Here is a 22,446-nt window from a genome sequence, read left to right as displayed (position 1 = left end):
AAAACAGACATTTTAAGAAAATGAGCTTCAGCAAGGTATGAAGATTTAATAAGTGGTAACATGCTTTCACAAACATGTGGATGAGAGAGGAGGACATTGTAATGCTACTTTTCATCAGTCCTTTACCCTAACAACTCAACTATTTTCAATACATGCTAAATTCAACCGTTGAATGAAACCTTCATGAACCCTTAAGTATATTCCAGAAAACATTCCAACAAATGTCAAGCTATATGAATGGTACAGAAAGGTTTAGGCCTCACAGTACCAGATGTAAGGGCCTTTCATATTCCTTTATGTAGGATGAAGGGTGGAATGGGCAATCCATGCCACACGATGGCGCCATAGCCATATCATTTGCAGTGGCACCCTAAAGGCAACTGTTGAACACCCATTTGACCTGTATGAGTACTGCTCCATGACAACTGAACACCAGCTTTTAACTGGAAAACTGAACTAAGACATCCACTTCCATACTACTTCAAAATGTGAGAAAAGTGCTACAGAATTATAAATATATCCATCACTTTTTGCTTGTCAATGTCATGAGTGTAATTTCAAACATTACAAGACTATTACAAACTTGTGAGTTGCTAGTTATGGGCATATTTACCATGTAAGCATGTTTTTTTTCCCATTTTTTTCCAGCTTTATTTAACCAGGTAGCCCAGTTGAGAACAAGTTCTCATTTACAACTGCGACCTGGCCAAGATAAAGCATAGCAGTGCGGCAAAAACAAAACCGTTACACATGGGATAAACAAACGTACAGTCAATAACACAATACAAAAGGTCTATGTACAGTGTGTGCAAATGTAGTGAGATTAGGGAGGTAATGCAATAAATAGGCCATAGAGGAGAAATAATTATAATTTAGCATTGACACTGGAGTGATAGATGTGATGATGTGCAAGTAGAGATACTGGGGTGCAAAAGAGCAAAAATAAATAACAATATGGGGATGAGGTAGTTGGGTGTGCAGTTTACAGATGGGCTGTGTACAGGTACAGTGATCGGTAAGCTGCTCTGACAGCTGATGCTTAAAGTTGGAGAGGAAGATATAAGTCTCCAGCTTCAGTGATTTTTGCAATTCGTTCCAGTCATTGGCAGCAGAGAACTGGAAGGAAAGGCGGCCAAAGTAGGTGTTGGCTTTGGGGATGACCAGTGAAATATTGTAATGTGGTAATGTCTGAATTTTTGGGGGGATTATTTCATTATTATTGCTGTGAGTAAGAAAAATGGTCCTGTTTTTTCATTTTTTTACCCTTTTTGTGATATCCAATTGGTAGTTACAGTATTGTCCCATCGTCGCAACTCCCATACAGACTCGGGAGAGGCGAAGGTCAAGAGTCATGTGTCCTCTGAAACATGACCCCGCCAAGCCGCACTGCTTCTTGACCCGGAAGCCAGACGCACCAATGTGTTGGAGGAAACACCTTACAGCTGGCGACCGGAAGTCAGCGTGCATGTGCCCAGCCCGCCACAAGGAGTCGCTAGAGCGCGATGGGACAAGGACATCCCGGCCAGCCAAACCCTCCCCTAACCCAGACAACGCTGGGCCAATTGTGCGCCACCTCATGGGTCTCCCGGTCACGGCTGGCTGCGACACAATCTGTGATCAAACCCCTTGTCTGTAGTGACGCCTCTAGCACTGAGTGATGCAGTGCCTTAGACTGCTTCGCCACATGGGTGGCAAGAAAATTGCTCCTTTTAAGGAATATTTTTTTCAGAATCAGGATTTTAAATGTGAATACAACCAAGATGCCTTTTGTCATGTAATTTCACAAAAATCGAATTCTTGTTGCTAATCTAGGTGATAGTGTGGTTTTGTCTTACCTTCATAGGTTGGGTCCCTGATATTATTCCTCTTTATGGAAGAGGCAGACAGAGAATTTTCTTGTCTTGGTGTGCTGGGCTGACTGGAAGAGTTTGGTTTGGTGGCTTGCTTGCTGGATTGATGACCATATTTCACCTTTTTCTGCAATATTCCAAACGTCTCTGGGCTGAGCCCATTCAACAAGGTGCGGCTATTTCTACGGTCACCCTGCTGGTGGGAGATCCCACCGCAGCCACCATTAACAACAACATCCTGGGATCCTTTCTTCTTCTTGCTTTGGGAGGAGTCCAGCTGCCTCTTCCGCTTCTCCTGTTTCAGCGGCACATACTCGCCCTTCTCCTGGTCAAACGCCACATCGGCATCCGCCAGCCTCTCCTCCCAGCCTAGACTTTTATCTGTCACCTCAACCACATGCCCCCGGGTGACCAACTGCCAGGCCTGGTAACTGCATACCGGGTCCAGCTCGGGGATCCGTCTTCCAAGACTCCCCTCCATAGCTGCCTCTCCAGCCCCAGCTGCCCTAAGGTTAAGGCATTCCAGGAAGCGACTCTTGGCGGCGGGGGATGACGAGCCGTTGTCAGGGTCTTGCTGCAGCGGCTTGTTGGGGGTATGGCTCTGCTTGTGGACCCTCTCGTGCAGCCGGAGGGTCTTGCGGTCGTAAAAGAAGTTGCCGCAGCCGGCACACAGCTCGTAGAGACAGTCATCGTTCACCAGGGACGCCGGCTCCCGGGGGACCCCGTTGAGGGTGGTTGGGGACTTGCTGCTGTCTCCACCCCCACCCCGCAGCTGGCTTTTGGCCCGATGAATCCGCATGTGGCTCTGGAGGAACCAGGCCTGGCGGAAGCGCCGGCCGCAGATGCGGCAGCCGTGGTCTAGGGAACCGCGATGCTTCTTCATGTGGGCCTTGAGGAGCAGGGCCTGGGGGAAGACTTGGCTGCAAGACCCGCAGGGGAAGGAGCCAGCACTGGCCTCCTCGTCCCGTTCGTCCACCCAGTTAGTCCCTCCCGGAAATGAGTTGCCCTCAGCCGTGGTTTGTGACTTGTCCTCCTTGCCGCCATCCTGGATGACTGCGTCGTCATCTTTCTTCTTGGAGCTTTTCTTTTTTGTCTTGCCATTGACTTTGTGCTTCTTGGCCGAGGCGCCTTTGGCAAGGTTGTTGTCGGGACTAACCAGTTGCTGGGGGTCTCTCTGTGTTTGTCCTTGCTCCACATCCTCCTCCTCCACTTCCCCCTCCCTTTTCTTGCCCTCTTCTTCTTTCTTGCCCAAGCTTCGGCTGAACAGGCCCAGCTTGTGGCTGCGGATGTGGACTTTCAGGCTGCCCTTCTGGGCCGCCCGGTGTTCGCAGTAAGGACACTTGTACGGCTTCTCTCCAGTGTGCCTGCGCATGTGCTGGGACAGCGAGCTAAGGAGAGGGAAGCTCCGTCCGCAGAGACCACAGGTGTGGCCTGAGGCCATCGCATTGTCCCCCTCCTGGTCACTCTTGAAAGCGTCAGCTTTGCTTTGGTCCGCCCGCTCCTGCTTCGACACCACCTCCATGGGCTGTGGCAGCTCAAGTGTCTGTTGATCCCTGATGAAGAAAACTGACCCGTGCGCTCCAAAGTCATAAGGTTCTCATAGTGATTGTGATGAGGGATAGGTCTGTAGATGCTGCTTTACTTATGTTGTTGGAGGGATTTTCTTTAGCAATCATTAAGACTGGAGAGATTATCATTAAAAACACCTAAAAAAACAAGAAAAAACTATTAGGCCATATTATAAATCTAATAATAGGTTTTATTATAACCACACAACCAATACAATAACTGACATCTGGTAGGCTATATATTCAACCAAGAGACAGACAGAGGCAGACAGGCCCAGACGGGGACAGAGAGAACTGACTGGTTGCTTCACTGCCTGGTATGGCAACTGCTCGGCCTCCGACTGCAAGGCACCACATAGTGCGTATGGCCCAGTACATTACTTGGGCCAAGCTTCCTGCCATCCAGGACCTCTATACCAGGCGGTGTCAAAAGAAAGCCCTAAAAATTGTCAGTCATGAACTGTTCTCTCTGCTACCGCACGGCAAGTGGAAGTCCAAAAGGCTTCTTCACAGCTTCTACTCACAAGCCACAAGACTTCTGAACAGCTAATCAAATGGCTATCCAGACTATTTGCATTGCCCCCCCCCCCCTTTTAAGCTTCTGCTACTCTCTGTTTATTATCTATGCATAGTCACTTTAACTCTACCTACATGTACATATTACCTCAATTACACCGACTAACCTGTGCCCCTGCACATTGACTCTGTACCGTTACCCCCTGTATATAGCCTCGCGATTGTTATTTTACTGCTGCTCTTTAATTATTTGTTACTTTAATTTCTTTTTTTTTTTACATATCTATTATTTACTTAACACATATTTTTCTTAAAAATCGCATTGTTGGTTAAGGGCTTGTAAGTATGCATTTCACTGTAAGGTCTACACCTGTTGTATTCGGTGCATTTGACAAATAAAATTTGATTTGATTTGACAGTCACCAGGAGGTCAAACAGGGGGGAAATGCTATCATGCTGCAGTCATCAACAACAAAACAACACTATGACCATAAAAAGAGCATCAACAAGTTTGTCTAAAGGACTAGCCTCTATACAATGATGGTTGCTAATAAATAGAAAATACACATCCCATTCCCTGGTATATTTAAAATGATTTCAACCACACCTTAAGTTTGCATTCATTTGAAAGAGCTTCTCGCATTGGGCCCAAGTGTAAAGAGTTTACATAGGACTACTATTACTAACAACCATAATTTCCACATATAGTCGGTTTTTGAATGTGTATGTTTCACTGTCACAACGTAAGAGAGTGTTACGTCTGTGCGTATTTAAGTTTTATAAATGTAACGGCGTGTGTTAGAGAGGAGAGGGAGAGAATTTGCATTACACTTACTTTTGAATGGCTATTGTCCACAACAGGATGATTGATGGTTGTCCTTAAAGGAAGCTTATACTGAAAGTGTGTGTGTGTGTGCGTGTCCTCTGTTCCCCATGCCTTAATTGCATGTGTGTACTGAAGCATGAAGAGGTGCATTCAGTCCTGACCAGTCAGGATGAGGCCTCAGGGCCAGTCCACTCCAAACCCCATCAATACACCATTATCAACAAACTACATTTCTTTATCTCACAGACAAACAAACAGGCTGAGACAGTCACACACATGCAGACAGACACACACACACTCACAATACCAACAGTGAACGCCAAGGTCACATCGAGTGGTTATTAATATGAAGGGAAATGTCATAAACGAACAGTAGTTAACCTCACTCATACAAAAGACACTGAGAAAAGCACAGATAAAATAATTATAAAAATGGGGCAGGTGGCATCAGTATAGTTAAGAGAAAAATATGATACATATTTTCATAGTCAACTCCTCCAGCACTATAGATACCCTAAAATAAAATGTGAGCTGTTCCTATATCAAACAACTTCAGAATATATATTTTTTAAAGTATTTATTATTTATGTCTAAGATAAAGATGTATCTTTGTGAAGGGGTATCTGTTCCAAGTTGTGTTTTTTTATTTTTGTGGATGATACACACACACACATCCTTTATGGCCAAGTAATTGGCGGCAGGGGGGTGGTTTTCCAGACCACAGCAGAAGATGGTAACTTCCTTCTCAAAAACTATAACAGTGCGCAAAGTGCCCAGGCTCTCTTAAAGCCAACGCAGTACAGGCAGCCGCGGGAAAGAAACACCATTGTGTCAGCTGCACCAGAACTGTCACATTTGGTCACGTCTCGCCCTCCAACCATTACCAGGGGGTCCTACAGTGGCCATTGTTGTGCAATGGGGCCTGCAAAAGATGTCTAGGGGTGAGAGAGCAGTGGCGGGGGGGGGGATGACAAAAGAGACCTATCTGTCCCGTCTCAGGCCACTCTGAGCCGTGTGTGTGTGTGTGTGTGTGTGTGTGTGTGCGCGTCTCAGCATGTGTGTGTGTGTGCGTTCTGCTATGGGCTTTTTCAATGTGTGTGCTCTTCCAGCAAAACAGCCAAGAAACTGGCATGGGCTCCAGAATGGGAGTTGAGTTAGACGAGTGTGGTGGCAGGTGTTAAGAGGGCAGACGCTGAGGGATTAGCGTACAGACCGAGTGGCACAGTGGCTCTGTATGGGGGGGGGGGGGTTAAGGTGACGGCCGGGCTGGGTGATGATGGGTTAACACAATGGGGGATGGTGGGATGATGTCAGAGCGAAAGGAGGCAACAGATGGTAGTGGAGGGCCATCAGGCCTGTGTGTGTGTGTGTCTTACAAGCAGACTAAATGAGTCACCCCCGGTAAAGTTTTTTGGAGGGTATGAAGTGTTTCCAACTAGGTCATTGTTAGGTTTGGGGTCTTAAAATGCCATATAGCAACCTTAACTATCCTAATAGGCAGCAACACCATCTTTTTATAAACTCTAACAAAATGTTTAACAGACATGAGCAACTCCATGGTCAGACTTAACAATTTCCACCGAACATTTTGAAAAAACATATTTACTTGAAGAACAGTGCAGATGCAAAGTTTGGGAACAGAATGACTGTTTGTGCCGGCATTCTGTTACCAAACTTTTGCATCTGTACTGTTCAAGTAAATGTGTTTTTGTAAAATGTTCTGGAAATTCTTCCAAATAGCCCTTGTGCATAGAGCTGTACAGTTTGTTGAACTTTGCAATCATTGGTTTTTGTTTGACATACATTTTAGAGTAAAAAAATCAGAGTCTCAACATAATTCTGTTTCCGTGGACTTCGCCACATCTCCACCAAACTTTACTGAATTGAAAACACACACACAACATTCACACACAAAAACAAACCAAACAGTCTTTCTATGAGAGGGTTTAAACACATGCTGTGTCATTTAGTGGAGTGAGAAGGCGTCTGACAGTGTGCTGTGTGGCTGTTCCTTTATTGTCTCTGTTCGTATAAATCTCTGTTATTCAAAAGTCCAAACTAAACAGAAATGGCCTAATAGAGAAGACCATGATCTTGAATGATCATTGATTTGTTCTTTAGACAACATAGCAATACAAACAAAGAGCAAAAAGAGGCTATTGGGAAAAAAAGGTAGAATCTGCAATATTTACAATTCAAAACAAATGTAGGAGTGTGCCTTTAAAGATGTATTAGCTCTATGTTGAACCTTACAAAGAGGGTAAGCTCTATTGAAGATGAGAGGGGCAGTGTTCTCTCAGATGATCTACATAAAGGAAGGCAATACATAATATGGGCCAGGGGTTTCCAACCCTGTTCCCGGGGAGCTACCATCCTGTCGGTTTTCACTCCAACCCTAACCTAGCGCACCTGATTCTAATAATTAGCTGATTGATAAACTGAATCAGGTTAGTTACAACTGGGGTTGTAGCGAAAACCACCAGGAGGATAGCTCTCCAGGAACAGGGTTGGAGAGCCCTGATATAGGCTATAGCCTAGCTAGATAACACATTCAATGAAAACAGAGATGTAACATTGACTTCAAAATAGTGGAAGTGTGATGCTTCAGACAAACACACACACACACACACACACAAAAAAACAGAGGACACGGCGATGGATGATACACACACACACACACAGATAGCCAAATATGTTGCTATGAGCTGACTTTTTCTGTACAGTCCCTCTCTCCCTCTCTCTTTTCTTTGGCAGATGAATAGCCATGTCCAGTCAGCTGTCCTCACATTTATTCAGCCTGACGTCCAAACCAGCTCAGCATAAACTCCCCATGGCCAGGGCTCTGGTGCTGAGCTAAGAGCCTGTGTGTGTGTGTGTGTGTGAGAGAGAGAGAGTGTGGTACGTGAGAGAAAGAGAGACAGTACGTGAATACATGCATGTGTGCAGCTATGCGTGCACGCACCAGTGAACCTGTGTCTGAGTATGTGAGTGTGTTGTCTGTGTGTGATGATTAAGTCACCCACATATGCTCTCTCAACCAACTGCAAGCTGTGCCAACATAGCCACTAGTGCTAGCATGTGACAGTCCTTATGCTAATGTTATGCTATACAGTGTGCTTCTGTCAGTGATCCAAATTTGTGTCTTGCCCAATCCCAAATCAACCTCTAGCCCCTACTCCCTCCTAGATCTGTAAGGATTGGAGTACACAATTCCTGTGAGTTTATCAGAGGGCAAGGTGCAGCTATGAAGATATTGCTTACAACTATCCAATTAATTCAGATGCATAAAGACTTTGGGTCAATTAGGGATTGGGTGAAATTATCCCAGTGATTCACTTTGATTATTTTGTAGGTGGAAGATTATTATTTTTTTAAATACATAAGACAGCAGACAAAACACGAGACAAGACAACATAAAACAAAACGAGAACAATAGTAAATTGAGCAACTGAGATAGGCAGGGGGACGCCTCCACTTTGATCACAAAGGGATGCTGTTTGGTCCCAATGTGTCCCTATTTTGGCCACAGAGGGTCCGCTCCAATGTCCAGCTAAAAAGAGACAGACAGAGGTGTGAGAGGCGACGAGGATGACAGCCGTCTGTCGTGGTGAGGTCACAGTGTAGAGGCCCTTTAAACGAGGCGTTGTTTACCGGGCCGCGCTGCAGCTCCAGCAACCGCCACACTGACTAACACTGTCTACACTGTCTGCCTAATCCACGTCCTGGAGGTTATACACGTGTCAGAAACACTGTGTTATAGACGTGTCAGAAACACTGTGTTATAGACGTGTCAGAAACACTGTGTTATAGACGTGTCAGAAACACACGCCCACTGAGTAGACGTGTCAAATATTATGTGGAAACAAGAAACTGCATGTCTGGGTAAGAAACACTGTTTATAGATGTCAATCACTCACATTGTGTGGACCACATCTATAAACAGTATCTCTATCAGCTAAACAGACATGAGGAAGGATGTCTTGTCGCCATTGCGACTATAACTTAATTCTACAGTGAAACACCGCTTTCCCAAATCAACAAAAAGATCTAGTCTATATCCCTCAGAAAAGCAAAAAGGTTCAAGCAATTGTTAAACTATGAGTAAGATATATGATGAAGTCTCATGTTCCTTCTTTGATTTAACATTATGGCATAAGAGGTGCAAAATGTGCACTAGTACAAACACACAGCATGTCTGGCCCTTAAAGCAACCAGCAGCTGGTGTGGTTATGCTGCTGCGTGTGTGTGTGTGTGTGTTCAACTCTCCACCCGGTTACACAACAAATACACAGGGATTACTCTTGATAGCATGTGATGAGCTGCTCAATGACCTGCCTTTTAACATTCCAGGCCTGCTACACCACTGAAATGTGCTGGAGGTAAACCAGGGAGGGATCTTGAGCATGGAGATCGAGGGAATGAAGAAAATGCACGCAAATGCACACAGACACACAAGCACACACACATATTGCTCCCCTAGGTGAGCTTAAAGCCCGATTTTGAGCAATTCCAGAATGTTGTGTATACGAGGCGGTGTTTCCTGTATTTTCCTGGTGGGCCTGACAGTGCAGCACAGACCTCTCCATCTCTACAGCCTCGATTGGTCGGTGTGGGAGACACTGGAGTATAATCTGGTGGCATTAACTTGCTCTCTAAAAAAAGCACTCTCGACAGGGATTAGATTATCATGGTAAGGTCAGCTCAGACTCCCTCTCTCTCCATCCAACCCTCTGTCTGTTTCTCTGTCAAACATAGTGAATATAATAATGTGAAATGCTACAAGGGTCGAATACCCAAATGAGAATATCTAAAGTAATATGGCCAACACATATGATCCATCTCATCCAAGTTCATTAAATTTCGCACACAGCACATCTTTCACATTTAATTAGTGGCAGCCTGGCAGGTTAATGTTTTGTAGAATACTATACAGAGATTACAATGAGCGTAAATGTGCTAATTGTATACTTATAATAGTATAAGTGCCAATTTCCTGATTGATCAAATTGTAGGTGAAATTGACGCTGAAATGGTGCTAAACATGGTGATAATCCTAGTATCGTATAGCCTGGCAATAAGCACAACATTTTCAGATGCATCTCTGTCATGGTAAGAGTAAAGAGTAAGGAAAGCTTACATAATTATGAAATGAAAGGCACGCAGTCTAAAGCCGGTAAAACATATAGCCTAAGGCTGTGTAGGCTACATCTAAGCTATCACTCTTATGTAGCTTTATCCAGGAAGTAACTACCCACAAAGACAACAGATTAAACAACCAATTTTGTTTAGCATTGGATTGAGTTGTCAACAAATGTGAATTCTACTTGAAATAAAGCAAATCATTAAATCCTATTGTCAATATGTAGGACAGGAGTTTTTCAAATATCATAAAATGCTGTATCTGAAACATTTTTACAGACAAAACCCCCATTAAAAAAATAAAAAAAAAATATATATATATATATATATACTGCTCAAAAAAATAAAGGGAACACTTAAACAACACATCCTAGATCTGAATGAAAGAAATAATCTTATTAAATACTTTTTTCTTTACATAGTTGAATGTGCTGACAACAAAATCACACAAAAATAATCAATGGAAATCCAATTTATCAACCCATGGAGGTCTGGATTTGGAGTCACACTCAAAATTAAAGTGGAAAACCACACTACAGGCTGATCCAACTTTGATGTAATGTCCTTAAAACAAGTCAAAATGTGGCTCAGTAGTGTGTGTGGCCTCCACGTGCCTGTATGACCTCCCTACAACGCCTGGGCATGCTCCTGATGAGGTGGCGGATGGTCTCCTGAGGGATGGACAGTCTGTGGTGCAACGTGGCGTTGGTGGATGGAGCGAGACATGATGTCCCAGATGTGCTCAATTGGATTCAGGTCTGGGGAACGGGCGGGCCAGTCCATAGCATCAATGCCTTCCTCTTGCAGGAACTGCTGACACACTCCAGCCACATGTGGTCTAGCATTGTCTCGCATTAGGAGGAACCCAGGGCCAACCGCACCAGCATATGGTCTCACAAGGGGTCTGAGGATCTCATCTCGGTACCTAATGGCAGTCAGGCTACCTCTGGCGAGCACATGGAGGGCTGTGCGGCCCCCCAAAGAAATGCCACCCCACACCATGACTGACCCACCGCCAAACCGGTCATGCTGGAGGATGTTGCAGGCAGCAGAACGTTCTCCACGGCGTCTCCAGACTCTGTCACGTCTGTCAAGTGCTCAGTGTGAACCTGCTTTCATCTGTGAAGAGCACAGGGCGCCAGTGGCGAATTTGCCAATCTTGGTGTTCTCTGGCAAATGCCAAACGTCCTGCACGGTGTTGGGCTGTAAGCACAACCCCCACCTGTGGACGTCGGGCCCTCATACCACCCTCATGGAGTCTGTTTCTGACCGTTTGAGCAGACACATGCACATTTGTGGCCTGCTGGAGGTCATTTTGCAGGGCTCTGGCAGTGCTTCTCCTGCTCCTCCTTGCACAAAGGCGGAGGTAGCGGTCCTGCTGCTGGGTTGTTGCCCTCCTACGGCCTCCTTCACGTCTCCTGATGTACTGGCCTGTCTCCTGGTAGCGCCTCCATGCTCTGGACACTACGCTGACAGACACAGCAAACCTTCTTGCCACAGCTCGCATTGATGTGCCATCCTGGATGAGCTGCACTACCTGAGCCACTTGTGTGGGTTGTAGACTCCGTCTCATGCTACCACTAGAGTGAAAGCACGGCCAGCATTCAAAAGTGACCAAAACATCAGCCAGGAAGCATAGGAACTGAGAAGTGGTCTGTGGTCCCCACCTGCAGAACCACTCCTTTATTGGGGGTGTCTTGCTAATTGCCTATAATTTCCACCTGTTGTCTATTCCATTTGCACAACAGCATGTGAAATGTATTGTCCATCAGTGTTGCTTCCTAAGTGGACAGTTTGATTTCACAGAAGTGTGATTGACTTGGAGTTACATTGTGTTGTTTAAGTGTTCCCTTTATTTATTTGAGCAGTATATATATATATATATATATATATATATATATATATATAAATAAATAAATAAACACCCAGTATATCACCACCTTTCACAACAAACAGTAGTTGGTCAACAGTTAGGCCTAAATACAAGGTTAAAAACAGTATTATTAAATCATTTGCGGTCTTGCAGTCACTAAATAAAACCAATAGTTTGTAGAAAAAAGAAGGAATGGGATCACTGCTAGGGTACACAATAGTAGGTATTTTTGTAAATAGAAAGTGCTCTTTGGCCTTGAGTGCAAAGTACATCTGCATACTCCCTGATGAAGGCCATGCTGCCGAAACGTGTCAGTCTTTAATCCTTGTTCCCTTCAACATGCCATACAAATAAATGCATTTTAATTAGAGAGTGCCTTGATCCTCCTTGCATTTTTAAAAGGTGCAATATGCAGAAAACCCTCCACCATTTCCTGGTTGCTAAAATTTGCCTAATTTCAGTTAATGTGGCAAAACAAGCAATGTAGAGAATCATTGTACCATCTAAACTGCTGTGAAATACATGTTCAATAACCAAAAATACTGTATTTTCAGCTAGTGTATAAAACCGAAAGTAAAAGATGCAAAAACTTAAAAACAGGAAGCATAAACATAGCGCACATAGAATAGATCTACAGCTTCTTAGACTTGCTTTCAATGAGAAAGAAATGTGCATTATAGATCTGTCTATGTGAATTTGGTTGGGTCTCCCAAAAAAGTTTCATATTGGGGATTTAAAATGTATAGTTTGTTGACAGTTTGAGCATTTACACATCATTTGTGGGGGACCATTCTAATGAAGTGGTATCCAATAGGTCCTCATTTCCTGTGTGCATTTAATTACAGCTGGCTGCATCGGGATCATGTTCCCTGAGGTGGTGCAGCATCTTTTCCAACACCGCCTCATTGGAAGACTATAGTATAAGTAACTGGACACCCATCCAATCTTGTCTTCTCCCTGTCTCAGAGGACTGAACAGAAGGGATCTAGGACTGCCTCGCCTCCTCATCTCCCATCTGGACATATTACCAGTGTTTTCAATACAGATGTGAGATCTTAATTTGAGCCAGTTTGCTACAGCAGGAAAATAATCTTGCAGCAATAAGACATTTGAATTATGTGGATTAGAATTCATGGACCTTTTTGTAGGGGTTGAAAATCAAGTTTCAAAGTGGAAATTACAACCTTCAAAAGCCTTTGTAAACCTCAAATACACTACAAGTTTTACATGTCCTGACACGCAGGAAAGTCCTCCTGCAACAGGATGATCAAATTAAGATTTTACATCTGTATATTGAAATACAGAGAAGGCAGCCCACCCCCCTCAATATGTTTCCCTCCCCTACCTCTGAGAATTTGGCTTCAGTTGGTTTCAAGTCTTCAAGTCTTGTTTTATGTTGGCTGTAATGGATGGTGATTCTGAAAATAAGAATCTAAGGGCATTGTCTTACTTCAGATAACTCAACGTTTTCGCCTGCAGTGATATGTCTCGTATCTCACAAAGAGTAATGGGATAGATCAAAAGTAGTTTGGCTACAATGTGCTATATAAGATCTGAAAATGTTACCTACGGTAGGTAACATTGTCTGCTGATCCCCATTTCTCCCTAAAAACAGTTAATCTAAGCTAAAACAATGAGTATGTAAATAATGTTGATGTTTTTGGGGGAGAAAGTCACCCAGTTTTACATGTAGCTAAGGATTATTGTGCTTCAATGGGCAGTATTTCAGAATTTTGACTATGGGCATGAAAGCTATCATAAATGTGTCCAACATTAGCTTGCTAGCTGAGCCAGTCACTGAAACAATGCTGCTAACCAACTAGCTACATATTTAGTGCTACATACACAATATTGAATCTTTCAAAAAAAATCTAGCTAGCAATATACTGTAGTGGTACTAATGCTTACACTATGAGTTTTCATGAAGCTGCTGTGCACAGCTGACCCAACGATACAATGTAATGTTAGCGATTGCTGAGAAACGGACTGATTTCTGATAACTGTCCCTCTTAATTTTGGGCCTGCATGTCTACAACTTAACGTAATTTAAAAAGGCTAAGCAAGGTTTTTATGTAGAGCTAGCTAGCTAGGTAAATTTCAGTAAGCTAGCTACAATAGTTAGCTAAGCCGCTGATCAAGTAAGTCACTGCACTGGCGACTGACGTCCTTGTACATAACTTTTGCAGGGGATAGCTCCGCTTTGTTTTTATTTTCTCACAATTGCAAACTATTTAATCACTGTCACAACGTCTGTAATAATATAGCTAGTTATTCTGGTTATTTCATGGAGAGTCATGCGAGAGTGCTGTGATATCTCAAATTAGGAAAAAAAAAACATTTTTGAATGGCAGATGCTCGGGAATACAAAAATTTTAGTACGAGTTCCATGTCCTACAAGACAGGTCGGTTGAGGGACGAGCATCGCGTAGAAGTAACGCCACCTGTCGGAAGACAATTCATCTAAGGGCTCAATACTACAGAAATAGTGGGAGGAGAGAGGAGAACCATGGGAGTATGAGTTTTCCCAGCTGATCAATCTTGGTTAGTTTGTATCTACCCACAGTCAGACAGACCAAGAGAACATTACCACTCAAATGGGAAACACTACAGATCGGAGCTGCACAACTCCAGGCCTTAATGAGTAAACTCATGTCTTACTGCTTTATTGACTTCCCTTGGTATTTTATCGATCAATTAATGCCATCAATGAATGGCTGGAAAGTCCACATAACTGTAATGCAGCTATTTGAACGCCAACCATAAGGAAGCATATTCAGACACAGAAAAGAATGAAGCACTGACACAGAATAGGCAGGAACTCAGATATGAAAAGGTGACATAAGCTTGATTTCAAATGGGACGAAAAAAAGAACAGTTGCTCAGCAACGGCAGGGTAGTCTAGTGGTTAGAGTGGTTAGAGCGTTGGGCTAGTAACCGAAAGGTTGCACGTTCGAATCCCCGAGCTGACAAGGTACAAAATCTGCCGTTCTGCCCCTGAACAAGGCGGTTAACCCACTGTTCTTAACTGACTTGCCTAGTTAAATAAAGGTCAAATAAAATAAAAAATAAACTCCAGAGGACATTGGTTTTATTCAAGTCTAGTTTTTATAGCAGACTGTGAATCAATGGGGTGATGGAGTTAGTTTGTGTAAACGCAATGTCACTTTTCAACCCAAACAACATAACCAACTCAACTGAATGGTTTGTAATCACATTTTCAATGGATGAATAACACATGAAATGCTATATTAAGTCAGAGATATGAATATTAACTTCATCGTATGAAGTGTAGCTACAATAACGGCCTTCGTGACAAAGGGCTTTTTTCAATCCGTATTGCGGAAGTTCAGCATTACAGTGGGATTGAAATTTAAAGGCAATGTTCCAGCGTTAGCGGAGGCTCAATCAGAAATTACCTTTCATTTCTATCGCGCTATCTGTAACGCTTCAGCAATACAGATTGGATAGAGCCCCCAAAGTCTCTACAATGTACCACATAGGTCAGGGGTGGGCAAACTTTTGGCTCGAGGGCCACGCCGGGATTTTGAAATTCAACAGAGTGCTGCACAGATTTTTTGGGGACCGATTTTTTTGGTCAAAATCAATGAGGGTCAGAAAAGGGGCAGTTATTTTGAAACTATATTGTTCCATTATAATTTCTACATGCTTTCTATCTAGTTGTAGACGTTCAAGTGTGGCCTGAGTGGGTTTTTTTACCCAAAATAATAATTTACCACAAAAACCCACAGGCTGTAGTTTTCCCACCCCTGGTATTAGCAGTAGAACAAGGCAATTTGCAGATTTAAAAAGTAACAATGCAACCACTTGCATGAAACCATATGAATAATAAATAGCTTAAAACTACATGACACCTCCCAATATAGTTCTCTTAAATGACAAGGCCTAATTTGCAGAATAACAAGTAGAAGAACAAATGTTGGCACCTATATCCATTCACTAATCAGGCAACATGTTCCCCATCTATATAGAGTGGGAGACCTTAGTGATTTTTTTTTATTATTAAAGATGCCTAATATTGGCCCTTAAGTGCCATTGTGTACTGCATATACATTGTGTTTAAACCCATCTGGTTATTTGTTTAACCTGATTGAAAGCTCTGTACCAGGACTTCATTTGAAGCATGGTAATGCTCAAATTATCCCAAAATTAGAAAGCCAAAAACAGGGACAGTAAGCATCCTGAATGCTGCCAAGACAGTCACATGAACAGCCTCTATGGTTAGATAGTCGATCCTTCTGTGTCACTTTATTTAGTACCAACATCCAAAGAGAAGATGCACCTTCAGCAAAATCTCTCTGATGCACATACACACTAACGGATGCACAAGCACACACAAACAAACAAAAAACACACACCATGCCAGGACAAAGTCCCCTGCCCACATTGCTCTCAGTTGTGGCATTGCCAACTGACCAGAGCCAAGGTCTTCACCAGACACCAGCATGTGTGTTCTAAACACAGCTGCCGCAAGTGAGCTCTTCTCTCTCTCTCTCTCTCTGCTACAATACGTTGACTGCCCACTGTCATTAGCATGTAAAAATAACACACTTCTACTTACACACACCAAAACCCCTCTTATTTTCTCTACAGCCTTTACACACATTATTGCACAAAGAACTTTAAGCAAAAGCACACTCACAGTTTGAGTTTGAAACATGTCAACGATGTTATGCTAAACTGTCATTCTTGACTATGAGTGGTGTTTTTCCAGTTAGTGGTCCACAGTGGCACAGCAGAGAATTTGCATACTACTAATGATGCCACTACTGTACCCTGTGCCTGATACGGGAGGTAGGTTATTCAGAAAACTGACCCTACAGTAAAGTGCAGTAAATTTTTACAATGCTGTAGATTGGATCCTACTTCTATTCAGCATAATAACAATGACTTAGATGGGGGTTAACCATTACTATTAGGTTATTGATAATATGAGGTTATCTTTTTTTTAAGCAGGTTGTCCTGTACCATACATTGACCGCAGCACTAAGCGTCATGAATACCCCCATCATGGTAATAACACACGACTGCAATGATTTCAAGATCCTACCTATCCACATGATTTCAAAACATGTGGACAGTGATAAACCCTATCACTGAACAATCTCAACACACAACCTCCCTCCGCCATGTCTCCGCCCAACCCCCCCGCCGCCGCCATGTCTCTCCCACTTAATCTGTATGATTAAATCATTTTTCCTTGCCCCTAATTTTGTTGGGGACGGCAATACTCTGCCTGCCTGATAGTTGCTGAGCATACTCCCGATTGATCGCCATGCTGAGAAGATTACCCTAATAGCAGCGGATTACCTCCCCACATGTTGGCCACACGCGGGGGGATGGTGTGTGTGTATGGGGTAGGGGGGGTATTTTCAATAATTATCTACCCATCCATCCATCTATCTATCTCTAGTTACTATGTATCTGTCTGCCTGTCTACCTACAATATATATGTCTGTCTGCATCTGTCTGTACAAAAAAATATGTCTGTCAAATCAAATGAAATGTTATTGGTCGCGTACACATATTTTGCCGATATTGCAGGTGCAACGAAATACTTGTTTCTAGCTCCAACAGTGCAGTAATACCTAACAATACACACAAATCCCAAAAATGTAAATACACACATACATGATGGTGTATATAGACACTATGGACAATATATGAATAGAAAAGGTGTGTACAGCAGTAGTTATATAGGATTAGCCTTGACTAGAATACAGGATATACAGATGAAGTGGGTAAAACAGTATGTAAACATTACTAAAGTGACCAGTGTTCAATGACTATGTACATAGTGCAGCAGTCTCTAAGGTGCAGGGTAGAGTACAGGGTGGTAGTCAGCTAGTAACAGTGACTATGTTCAGGGCAGGGTACTGGGCGGAGGCCGGCTTGTGGTGACTGTTTAACAGTCTGATGGCCTGGAGATAGACAGACAAGACAGACATTCTTTCAACCATCCAGATCCATCTACAGGCATCTTTCTCTATCTATATATATATACACACACACACACACACACACACACACACACACACACACACACACACACACACACACACACACACACACACACACACACATCATTACTTTTACAGACCTCTAATCATCAGATTACTATATGTCACATCCTATTTTGCCGAGCTTGATGTCCACTGCATCAGGCCTACCCTGTTATGCTTTCTTTCAAAGTGCAGGGCTATCCAGGAGGCAAGTCATCCAAGCCATTGTTACTTGGGTGACCAAAGATTTTGTACATTTTCCCTAGTCACGAGACTTAGATTTGAAAGTGGTGTTTTAGTGTCTCTGGCCCTGGCTGACCATTCTACAGCATGCTGTGTGGATACCTACCTGTAATACAGAAATACATCTCAACATGGAGATGGTCTAACTGTCTTTAGCCAAACTGTCCATATCTTCGTTATAGGTCTCCAACATACTGTGGTGAGAAGGTTAAACAGCAGCAACAGTTGAAGAATGACAAAGACGTTCAAATATTAAAGTTGCCAGTGTGGGTTTTTAGGCAGTCCAGATGGAGTAGACTGAGAAGCCATTGAGCAAGTGTAGAGAAAAGGAATTCTAGTAATCTGCTGCTGGTCTTGTACAATAGGCGCCTTGTCTCTTGTTAGGGCCACTCACAAACACAAGTTTGTGTATGTGCACTGACAATGATAGCACCAATAGTCGGCCTTATGAATGTAAAGAGGCAGAAAGATATGTGAAAAGGATAAGCAATTGTGTGACAGCAGAGTAGGCCAAGCCTGTTTTCGTTATCTTGTGGAGTCAAGTCAAAAATGAAACGCTGTCTCTAATCAAGTCAAGTTGTCTTCAGTAGACATTATAGATCTAGATATTATAGAACCTTCCAAACTGCCTGTTGAACATCAAGTTCGCACTGTGAATTAATTAACCATTGAAGGACGGTTTATCCCCTCCTCTTCAGAACAATGCACTGTGCTCAACCGTTTTGGGGACACCATGAAAAACAATAATTCAAACAATGGCAAATATTTGCATATGGACTTTCGTTGCATAACCTAATATCACTTGAGTGTTTCCATCTTTTAAGTTAAAAAAGTCCCTTACCTGACTATAATCAAGGGCTAAACGAATCTGTTCTGTCCTCCAGTAGCCTAACACACTAGGTTAAAAAAAAAAAAAACACGATGACAGTAGCCTACATCCGTTAAAAGTTGCCCAATTATTTTAGCGGGGATAATCCTCCAATTATATGTTTATAGCCTACTGCTCCCAGATGAATTCCTGGCGTGATTTCTTGCTGCGCTCAATATGCCCGAAGTGCAAAATTTTAGTCGGGTCGTTTAATCATGGTCTCCATGTCCCGTTTCGACTCGCTACCCTTGAAATAGAATCGGCTTAGTACTCGACAGACTTAACAGTTACAAGCAATAGGCTTCAAGACAAAAACGCATCAAAACAAAAAAGTAGGAGCTAAGCTCCGCCTTATGCTTCCACCAGACCGTAGTTTCTGTAGCCTAGGTATAAAAACATTTTATGACAAAATTAGGCTAGATTTGATCTAATTTCTTCAATGGAATGTGGTGTTGAAATAATCCCTCCACTCTGCCTCTCTACACGGACATCCACCGCTAATAAATAAACAAATAATTATATAAAATAACCCGCGAACCCATCACCATTTATAAAAACGCTTGTAAATGTAGGTAATGTTAGCCTATAATCGTTCTCTTCTTACCTGTACGTTGTTGATGTTATTAAAAACCTAAGGGCAGGGTAGATGACTGTGCATCGATGGCATACTTCAAAGTGAAGATGTCTGCGTGACGCCACCTCCACAGTGGCTGATAGTTACGTTATCTCTGTTTTGGATGTGTAATAAAGTAGGCTAGCTACCCTGACTCACGTAGCCTAATAACAGCTCTCAGCAATCCTATGTGGGTTGAATGGAATTTCACAGGAGAATACTCGGGGGTTTCCATTGTTGGCTATACAAGCCAAATGTTTTTCAAACTAGTGTGTCAATATAATGTAATTATTTAATAGACCGACATACATTTCTTGAGCGGTATGATTGGGAAAGTTATCTGTATCCACTCATTGTAAATTGCTCTGGATAAGAGCGTCTGCTAAATGACTAAAATGTAAAATAAATAAAAAATAATGTAGGCTACCTACTATTGCCACTAGCTGCTCAAATAATGCCTCCAATTATCTCACCTACTGTATTGTCACAAGTGCAAACACGGATGCAACATTGATTTCAATGTTTAGAAAATAAATACAAAGCACAAGGTAGAATTATATTATTTTATTAAATTAATTTGTAAAAGGAGGCAAACACTTTGCATGTAAAATCCAACACGAAAGAAGACAATTTGAACAGTGGAAATGGACAAGGAGAAGACAATAAGATTCACCCATCTGGTCCAATATTACTTGTATTCATTAACATTAACATATTTGGTTCCATCTTAGATTTACGAAACAATAAAATTGTCTATGTGAGTATGAAGCTATTATGTTAAATACAAAGTTACAATCCAATAATGAAAGTAACACACCACAACAACTAGAATGTCCATGAAACCTTCTGAGGTTGCCATGTCAGTTGGGAGTGTACAGATTTGAGTATATCATTTCACCAATGTGGGCAACAGCTGTCGCTTGAACAGAACAAAGCCTACTCCGCTGTCTCGCCCTACCATTAAGCAAATGCTCCAGTTTTGTGTGTGTGTCTGAAAAGACATGCCACACGATCCCCTAATCTCCAATTACCCCACAGAAACATAATCTCTCCCCCACCAGCCACCCCCCAATCACTGGGCAAATAGCTGGGAGTGTTACCCATGGTCCCATGGAGAGGGTCAAACAAAACAAGAATCACACATTGGTCATAATCAATAGTGGTTTTGATTACTTTATCGTACAATCAAATATTCCCAAAATGTCTTTATATGCTTCCAAGTAACCATGTTTTTGTAGAGGTAGGCAGGGACATACGCAGAAATCTGTTGATGGCAGGGCCAGCAAAAATGTGGCAACTCAAATTATTATTAAATTATCATAAAAGCCTACCCTACTGTAATTGATCACACACAACAAACCATCTAACATGTGATTTTGCATTACAGACCAAATAGACTTGTAGGCCTACGTAACATTTAAAATGCAACTCACATAGACCTACTGTTCTGTTTTAGTTCTAATACTTACCTATATTACTTACCTTGAATTTGGCTCCCCCTAGTGTTGATCTGGAGATGTTCCTTTAGCTAGAAAATGACCTGTCATGTGACCTGTTAGGAGGAAGTTTGTCATTGTTGCCTCATGTAGAGCTCATGTAACCGATGTGAAATGGCTAGCTAGTTAGCGGGGTGTGCGCTAATAGCGTTTCAATCGATAACGTCACTCGCTCTAAGACCTTGAAGTAGTTGTTCCCCTTGCTCTGCAAGGGCCGCGGCTTTTGTGGAGCGATGGGTAACAATGCTTAGAGGGTGACTGTTGTCGATGTGTGCAGAGGGTCCCTGGGGCGAGGAGAGGGACGGAAGCAATACTGTTACACTCAGAGTGCTCTGTTTTAGTTGTCCGCTTACAATCTTCATCCATCCTTTACGTTGTATGCCTTAGGAAGCTTTGTCATTTTACGCTGTTTCAACTCGATAAATCTTGTGAACATGGTGATCATGCTTTGAGGATTATTGATGTGAAGGCATTTATCTTGCTGTCAAAATATGCACAGTAACGCATACGGAGGACAGTACACCTACACATTATAAAACATCGGCCTATCATGAAATGACAGGTCTCTAGTGAGCAGGACCACAAGTTGGATCAAGCAACAGACACTGCTAACCGTCACAACGCCAAGAGAGGCCTACGATAATTACGACAGAGTACAGACAACTTCCAATACACTATGGCCGAGGAGCAGGCATGCACCTTCAAGTCTAGGTCTCGTGCCTCAGCCTTATCTTACCATTCAAACAGCTCACCTACAGGAGCCGCAGACGCTATAGCAAGGGCAAAAGCAGAAGCTGCAAAAGCTCGCTTCTCCTTTGTGGAGAAAGAAAGGAGAATGAAAATAAAAAAAGCACAATTAGAAGCATCTAATGATGTGCTGAAAGAGGAAAAGGAAGCGGCAGCAGCAGTGGCTGAAGCTGAGGCTCTAGAGGCCGCTGCTGTCTTTGGCAGTCAGAAAAGTAGCTGCAGACTCAAGCTCGACTCCACCCAACTCGACCCCACACAGCGAACTAAGGAGTTTCTCATGGAGCAAGATAAATCCTACTACACTCCCAAGCCAATCACAGGAGTAGAGCCGTCCTCTGATGACGAGACAAGACAGGGATATATCAGGCCAGAGCCCGCACGTAACACCCTATTACAACGTCTCAAGCCTGAGATCAGTTCTCCTCCTGTTGACACCACTACCGCTGTAGACCGCCGCTTCCCTAATCCGGAGTCAAGGCCAGCCCAGAAGTTTCACCTCACCCCTAGCATACACGGTTCCCTTCAAGAAGGTCAGAACAACAGCTGGACCCAAAGAGGTATGCACAATGACGGAAGTCATCCACCTGCTCCACATTACAAGCGCACATGGGAAGAACCCCAAAGTGAGAACCCAAACGTTAACAACTTTGTGAGGTACTTCGCTTGTCGTGAGCTCATCACCACGGG

General features: G+C 43.0%; 1 protein-coding gene across 2 annotated transcripts in view; it reads right to left on the bottom strand.

Annotated features, from left to right (window-relative positions):
• LOC106588300 (zinc finger protein 516) overlaps positions 1–19,690 on the bottom strand; it is a 30,286-nt gene extending 10,596 nt beyond the window's left edge. The window contains exons 1-2 of one of the 2 annotated variants that reach the window (XM_082970060.1): positions 19,508–19,690; positions 1,836–3,556 (exon numbers count right to left, since the gene is read on the bottom strand). In XM_082970060.1, the coding sequence (XP_082826186.1) occupies positions 1,836–3,372 (1,537 nt within the window). In that variant the 5' untranslated portion in view covers positions 3,373–3,556; positions 19,508–19,690. Of the gene's footprint in view, positions 1–1,835; positions 3,557–18,876; positions 19,381–19,507 lie in introns of those variants that run through there. The other variant, XM_082970061.1, reaches the window with a different exon arrangement.
• Positions 19,691–22,446: the final 2,756 nt, after the last annotated feature.

This window comes from Salmo salar, chromosome 27, assembly GCF_965601325.2.
Source record: "Salmo salar chromosome 27, fSalSal1, whole genome shotgun sequence".
In the NCBI taxonomy this organism is placed as follows: Eukaryota; Metazoa; Chordata; class Actinopteri; order Salmoniformes; family Salmonidae; genus Salmo; species Salmo salar.
This window is presented reverse-complemented; position numbering and strand designations above follow the sequence as displayed.